This window comes from Pinus tabuliformis, chromosome 1_2 (genome assembly GCF_031772625.1).
Source record: "Pinus tabuliformis cultivar Carrire ecotype Pingquan chromosome 1_2, CPIR1, whole genome shotgun sequence".
Lineage (NCBI taxonomy): Eukaryota > Viridiplantae > Streptophyta > Pinopsida > Pinales > Pinaceae > Pinus > Pinus tabuliformis.
Genome location: NC_142298.1, coordinates 94402378 through 94410251, shown reverse-complemented (window position 1 = coordinate 94410251; position 7874 = coordinate 94402378). Strand labels below are relative to the sequence as shown.

Genomic DNA, 7874 nt, shown 5'->3' with positions numbered 1-7874 from the left:
TATGAAGTCAAATTCCTCGGAAAAAATATATTAATTTTAATTGAAATGATTATATTTTAATATACTTATTATTTTTAATTTAACATGTATTATTGTAAAATATTAATAATAGCAGCTGTGATATTCACTTGTTATGAATGAGTGATTGAGATTTTAAGATGCATGAGACTAAAAATAGCCTATGGGACCAATGGCCTCAATGTTTTTCACCTTTTGCAATTCAATCATTTTCTTATTAAAATTGATGATGAGCTCACCCATCTTTGTAAGAATCCACTAATTGAAAAGACAATTCCAAGAAAACGTTGTTAACATATGATGTTCCTAAAGTGTCACATTTCAAAATGAAATGTTTTTTTATTCCACGACCTACAAAGTGTAAAAAATCACACCAAAAATAGCATATGGGACCACTTACCTCAATGTTTTTTACCTTTTGCAATTCAATCATTTTCTTATTAAAATTGATGGCGAGCTAGCTCATCCTTCTAAGAATCTACTAATTGAAAAGACAATTCCAAGAAAACGTTGTTAACATATTTCCATATGTATCTGTGATGTTCTTGAAAGCATCGCATTCCAAAATGAAATGTCTTTTTTATTCCAAAAGTGCAAAAAGTCACACCACCTTTTCCACTTTCACACTGACATTGATGCGAGTTATTTCTTAATCAAGCAATAAGAGATGAGAGTTAGTTCTTAATCAAGTAATAAGAATCACACCAAAAATAGCCCATGGAACCACTCGCCTCAATGTTTTTCACCTTTTGCAATTTTCAATAATTTTCTTATTAAAATTGAGTCAAAAAATCAAGCAATAAGAGATGAGAGTTAGTTCTTAATCGAGTAATAAGAATCACACCAAAAATAGCCTTTTTCCACTGTATCATTTCACACCGAAATTGATGCGAGTTATTTCTTAATCAAGCAATAAGAGATGAGATTTAGTTTAATTGAGTAATAAGAATCACACCAAAAATAGCCTATGGGACCACTTGCCTCAATGTTTTCACCTTTTGCAATTCAATAATTTTCTTATTAAAATTGAGTCAAAAAATCACATCGTCTTTTCCACTGTCTCATTTCACACCCAAATTGATGCGAGTTATTTCTTAATCAAGCAATAAGAGATGAGAGTTAGTTCTTAATCGAGTAATAAGAATCACACCAAAAATAGCCTTTTTCCACTGTATCATTTCACACCTAAATTGATGCGAGTTATTTCTTAATCAAGCAATAAGAGATGAGATTTAGTTCTTAATCGAATCACACCAAAAATAGCCTATGGGACCACTCGCCTCAATGTTTTTCACCTTTTGCAATGCAATCATTTTCTTATTAAAATTGTTGGCGAGCTAGCCCATCCTTCTAAGAATCCCCTAATCGAAAAGACAATTCCAAGAAAACGTTGTTAACATATTTCCATAAGTATCTGTTATGTTCTTGAAAGCATCACATTCCAAAATGAAATGTTTTTTTATTCCACGACCTAGAAAGTGAAAAAAATCACACCGCATTTTCCACATCAAAATTGATGCAGAGTTTTTTCTTAATGAAGCAATAAGAGATGAGAGTTAGTTTAATAAGAATCTTTGCTCCCCACTTAATGTTGACTTGGCTCAAATAAATTTTTTTATTGGAAATTATAAGTAAGGTTGAATTCCTCAACATAATAGTTCTTCTTTCTACCCAAATTTTTTCCACACATACAGAACTTCTCCATAACATAAATTTTTAATTTTAACTAGCTATTTTTGTAAGGAACATTGATATTGATATTTCATGTTCAAAATCTTGTTATAAAATTTATATAGTATAATGGTTTGTAGATTTGTGTGGTGTGGTTTTTTAGAAGTTGAATTCAGATATTCCACAGTTTTCATCTTTAATTTGTGGAGGTTTCGAGTATAGACTAAGACTCATCATCACTATTGATTTACAAAAAAGAGAGAGAGTAGCAATAAATATGGTTATGGTTGTGTAAGATGTAACATTTGCCGTTGAAAATCTTGTTATCACATTTATATATTACCTATTTATTCAAAATATCTTTAAAATATATTTACTTTATTTATATTTATATTTATTTAATTCAATTAATTAGTAAGTATCTTATATTTTTTTAAATCATTAGCTCGCATATTTTTCAACGTCTCCTGGATGTTTATTGATGTAATTTCATTTTATTTATTTATCAAAGAGATCCACTGTTGCCTGAATATTCTCAGTCTAAGAGGTTCAAGTGCAAAGATCCATGAAAAGGTTGTGATAAAGGATCGAAACATGAAACCGAAAGATAGATATGCTGGCGATTATGGTGTGTCAAGAGCCAACGTCACGTTACTCAACATTATTAACCCATTTCGTTTCCTCAAGAACTGTGTGTTTTTGAATTGCGGCCATGCACACAGATCCACTTGCAATCACGAACCCTAACAAGCGGCAGGTTCGCACTCCGGCTTCAACCTTCAATTTAAGCGGCAGGTTCGCACTCTGGCTTCAACATTCAATTTCGATTATCTTTTGGTGATGCGTTCATATTAATACCTGTTACAACGACTAATGCTGCAATCTCTTCGTCGGAATACGTCGAAGCTTGAAAAGTTAATTGAATGTTTTCATAAACGTTTGATAACGTTTGATAATCTCATGGCTTGCAGAAACAACGAAGATGCACAACACAATTAGTTCGAGAAACCGCGATTTCATGCTATACGACCTTCTTCTTCTGAAGACAATAGCGACGATCCATTTACTTAACAAGTTAAATATTTATATCTGAGAAATTTCTCTTCTAGACCCATTTTTCTGGTCGTGATATTGGCCTGATTCTAATTGCCATTGTCATTAATCAATTGTTCATATTGAAAAGAAAACCTCTACTTTCGATTTGGGGAATGCATAGGAAAATTGATTCTGCATAGACAGGAAATTTCAGTGGGTGGATCTAAGTAGTCTTCGACAGAATTGTGTAGTATTTTCCCTAGAAAAAATTACTTGTTATAAATGACAGTTTGGGAAAAATACAGTAGTGATGAATTATGCCGTAAGATGAATATACCGATTTCATGGCGATATATGCAAAAAGAGCGGCCGATATATGGAATCGATGTGAACAAATTGCCTGCTTCCTGTTACTAGAACGAAGAGACGGTCACCATTAATGTGTCGTCACCGAACAGCGGCCTACCGTCTTTTCCTGTGGACTCAGGCTACGGCATCAACGCTGAGAGCAACTGCTACGGCATCAACGTAAAGAGAGAGCGTGATGCCACCGAGGAATTGGAGGCGCAGAGAGCTTCCTCTCGGGTTAGCGATGAAGAAGCTGATCAGGAGGGCGACACCAGAAAGAAAGTCAGATTGTCCAAGGACCAAGCACTTTCTCAGCTTATGCTGGTTAAGGCTGAACGGTGATATAAGATTAAATCATTATAGATTTATTTAAGTAAGGATTTAATATGAGATTAGAGGGATTAATTTTTTAAAGCCCAAAATAAAATGTATTATTTTTCATTATTTAAATTGTATTTTTGAATATTAAATAGAATACATATAGGACCAAATAAACATTTTAATCATAATTTTTTTTTTCTATATATAGATATATATAAAGTTGATATCCACATAAAGTAGTTAACATAGATATTCAAATAGTTTATTTAAATCTATTGTTAAAATATTTTTGAAAATATATAAAATTTAAACATATTACTCAAACATTTTTTTACTTCTAATTAATTTACAGCTTATTCTTTCTTTCTAATTATAACCAACATTATTTTTCTATTTAAAACATAATTTTTAGTTCTATTTTTAATTTTAAATTCTCTATACTAAACTGTAAGATAACCCTCTCTACTCAATAATATATAATATAATTAGTTTTGTATTTCATATTACTAACTTTAATTTAACTTTAATTTAATTTCATGACTATACATTTAATAAATTTAAAACACAAATACATTCATTTAAAAGTTTCATATAATGCATTTACATTTAATCAATTTTGAATTTCAATATATACCATATACAATATCAATACTTCTTCATGGCCGAATACCAATACTTCACCCATACTTCTTCGTGACCTAATGGCAAATTTCATTCCTTTAATAATCAGGTTCCAATACATTTAGAACTCAAAAATATTACTTGTTAGGTTCTTTTTAGCATCTTTTTTATCTAATTAGCTCCGAATGGGCTCTTAACGCCTGGGATTAAATAAAAATGAGTAATTTGTATGAAAGCGGATGGGATGTGCTCGAATGTGAACAACTGAATTCTAAAGTTTGGGTCAATTAATATGAACTTATCGCAACAAAAATATGTATATATATATAATAGATTTAAACCATGTAATACCAATATATATATATATATATATATAAACAAGGAAATAAAAATAAAATTATATATATAAAATAATTATCATAATCCTTAAACCATGCAATACATCCATATAGTTCTGAGGTGAATGGTTCTTTTGTTGTACTATCATTTCTTTTGAGGCCTGCGCTCTTTTTACAACAAATGGAAGAAAAATTTTTGGTTTTTTCCCATTCGTTGTGATGGATTTTGTAAAAATGGAAGAATTTATGATTAGTATATATGTATTACCATGAAGTACTCAATCAATTAGCTAAGATGGGCGAAAACTTTAAATTTTCAATTATAAAATAAATGATAATTTAATTAAGAGCGAGACCTATTATTTATTAAGTAAATGGTATTTATTTCGATAAGCAGATTTTGTTAACCTGACTTAAAATAACAAGGAAGTACATAAGGGTTTCGACACATAGTGTGAGAAAACCCAATATGGAAAAATACAATTTCACAAGATAGCCTTTTGACTCAGTGAGTATTGTTAAAGATAGCTATTGTTAAACATAGTAACCTCGTATCGAATATCAAGTGCCGTAAACCCTTCATCAAAATGGTTTGTTTTAATAAACTCAACGGTTGTCATTAAACTTGATTCGTTGTATGATTAACATATCTCCACCTTCACTTCAAGGGTTAAAAGCAATATATACTGAGGCAAAAGAATCAAGCTATAAACTACTTGTTGATTTTGCTCACTCAACCCTACCCTCGATTTCACAATCCAGGCAATAAAACGTAATGTATATAGAGAAATGTATATATCAGTATAATTTGTCTTTGAAATAAGCTGCACATAGGTTGTACGCATTCAATGAAATCCTGGAGGGTAAGTCAAGAAGTAACAGGGATAAGCGACCGCTCGGGAAGTGAGGGTGGATATACGGATACTTTTAAATGCTAATGATATCACTGCTTACGAACTTCCACATATGATAATGCAATGCTTCCAAAATCAATTAGTAACTACGATGAGAGTTACTTCACGCACAAACTGATGACTTTATTGGTTACGGAATCTATTTCAGGGAGCGATCAAAACATTTAGATTTGACTAAAGATACAGATAAAGCGTCCTTCATATTGATTTGAACCCTTTGGTATTATATATTTAGACCTTTTCATATAAAATTTTAAAAAATTATTAAAGTCGTATATATTAATAGTTAAAATAATATACAAATTTTCATGGCATTAAATTCAATAAATTTAGAAATATAATTGGAATAAAAAAATTATAATTGATTCAAAATTTATATAATATGTCGATGATTGGAAATTTTCCTACGTCTGGCAAATAATAACAATTAAAAAAGAATCTAGACAGCGAGTGCAGGCGATGATGCAGACCATTTGTATTTGGAGTTATTCCCTTGACATGAATCCCATCAGCCTCTTGAAGGTTCTTGATCACAGGAGGTGGGCCTGCGGGTAGCGTGTGCGTGAAGCAACCCATCGTTCCACCCAATTGGCAAAGACGAGTGGAACCCAAGGCCACTATTGGCACTCAGGTGAAGCGTGACTTGGGCACAAGTTTTGTGTATATTATAAATACACTACAGATTACAGAGGCAGGTACACATATGCCAGAGAAGCGCATTACAATTGAAAAAACACATTTCATAGCGATGGAGGGTTGTGGAGAAGATGGGCAAGTAAAGCTCTTAGGTGTGGCTTACAGTCCCTTCGTGATGCGGGTTCGCATCGCACTGGTTTAAGCACCATTGGCACTCAGGTGAAGCGTGACTTGGGCACAAGTTTTGTGTATATTATAAATACACTACAGATTACAGAGGCAGGTACACAAATGCCAGAGAAGCGCATTACATAGCGATGGAGGGTTGTGGAGAAATGGGCAAGTAAAGCTCTTAGGTGTGGCTTACAGTCCCTTCGTGATGCGGGTTCGCATCGCAGTGGCTCTTAAACGGATACATTATGAGTTCATTGAAGAGGACATCCACAACAAGAGCCAGTCGCTACTGTCATCAAACCCTGTTCACAAGAAGATTCCGGTTCTCATCCACAACGGGAAGCCTGTTTGTGAATCCATGATTATTGTGCAGTATATCGAGGAGGCATGGGACACTAAGGCGCCATTTCTTATGCCCAAAGATCCATATGACAGAGCCATTGCCCACTTCTGGGCTGCCTTCATAGACGATAAGGTAATTCATGCTTTCGTTAGTTATCTGCATTTTGAAAATTTGAATTACTGGTTTGCATTTCCGTGTTTAATATTAAGTATTGGTGGCTGCAGGTCGTTCCAAGTATTGTAGGAGCTTTCAGGGGCCCGGGTGAGGAGCAACAGAAAGCGGTGGAAGAATCGGTGGCAAACCTTCTTTTGTTGGAGGAAGTGTCGCGAACTACCGGAAAAGCCTATTTTGGAGGAGATGGGATAGGGTTGGTTGACATCGCATTAGGCGTGCTATTGGTAACCATCCAAACGGCCGAGAAGGTTACCAATATAGTTTTAATCGGCACACAAAAATGCCGACCAATTTTGTAAAGCCGACAAATTGAAGATTATATCTGCCAGAGAGAAGTTGACATTATACACTACTACATAAGTTGACATTATACACTACTACATGTAGGAGGGTTTTAAGATAATATTTAAGATAATTGTCTTAACTTAAGACAAAATGAAAATTGTGTATTGTCTTAAATATTGTGTGTAAGGGGGTGTCTCAAAATATAATGTCTCAAAAATTTGTCTCTATAAAGACAATATAGATTATTGTTTCTATAAAGACAATTTGATTTGTCTCTCTAGAGACAATTTAATTTGTGCCTCTTTAGAGACAATTACATTTTTGTCTTTTTAGAGACAATTCCATAATTCAAACTATTGTGTCTCTAGAGACAATATAAAAAATTATTTAAAAAAAAATAAATGTCCATAATTCAAACTATTGTCTCTCTAGAGAGAATAAAAAAAATTATTTAAAAAAAAATAAATGTCCATAATTCAAACTATTGTCTCTCTAGAGACAACATAAAAAATTATTTAAAAAAAAATAAATGTCCATAATTCAAACTATTGTCTCTCTAGAAACAATATAAAAAATTATTTTAAAAAAAATAAATGTCCATAATTCAAACTATTGTCTCTCTAGAGACAATAAAAAATTATTTAAAGAAAAATAAATTTGCTCAAACTATTGTCTCGCATTTGCTCCTGCCAAAAATTATTTAAAAAAAAAAAAAATTGCTCAAACTATTGTCTTGGATTTGCTCTTGTCAATCTATCTGTGTATCCATCTCTATCTACCTATCCATCCATCCATCCATTCAACTATATGCATGTTTGGATATACATATGTAAGCTTGCAGACCTATGTTTTATAGTGTGTGCTCTCCTAAAATTTGGGATATGTGTTCACATTGCATTTATAGGGTGTGCCTTGGGAAGTATGTATCATAACTGCCGTTTGAGGTAACCAACCTATACGCTTGTCGATGTTCCCCATGGTTACTCGTCAATCTAT

The 7874-nt window shown here is 32.6% G+C and overlaps 1 protein-coding gene across 1 annotated transcript; it reads left to right on the top strand.

Moving 5' to 3' along the window:
* The first annotated feature begins 5970 nt into the window (after positions 1-5970).
* Positions 5971-6973, top strand: LOC149204620 (glutathione S-transferase U15-like). The gene is made up of 3 exons (XM_089393329.1): positions 5971-6054; positions 6259-6551; positions 6644-6973. The coding sequence occupies exons 1-3, from the start codon at positions 6015-6017 to the stop codon at positions 6890-6892; spliced, it is 582 nt and encodes a 193-aa protein (XP_089249455.1). The 5' UTR covers positions 5971-6014; the 3' UTR covers positions 6893-6973.
* The last annotated feature ends 901 nt before the right edge of the window (positions 6974-7874 follow it).

Bases quoted from the DNA above. Each gene is read 5' to 3' on its own strand.
- LOC149204620 (XM_089393329.1), top strand. From the start codon at position 6,015: ATGGAGGGTTGTGGAGAAGATGGGCAAGTAAAGCTCTTAG. The intron at 6,055-6,258 runs GTGTGGCTTACA...TAAAGCTCTTAG, and splicing joins TGGGCAAGTAAAGCTCTTAG to GTGTGGCTTACAGTCCCTTC. The intron at 6,552-6,643 runs GTAATTCATGCT...TGGTGGCTGCAG, and splicing joins CTGCCTTCATAGACGATAAG to GTCGTTCCAAGTATTGTAGG.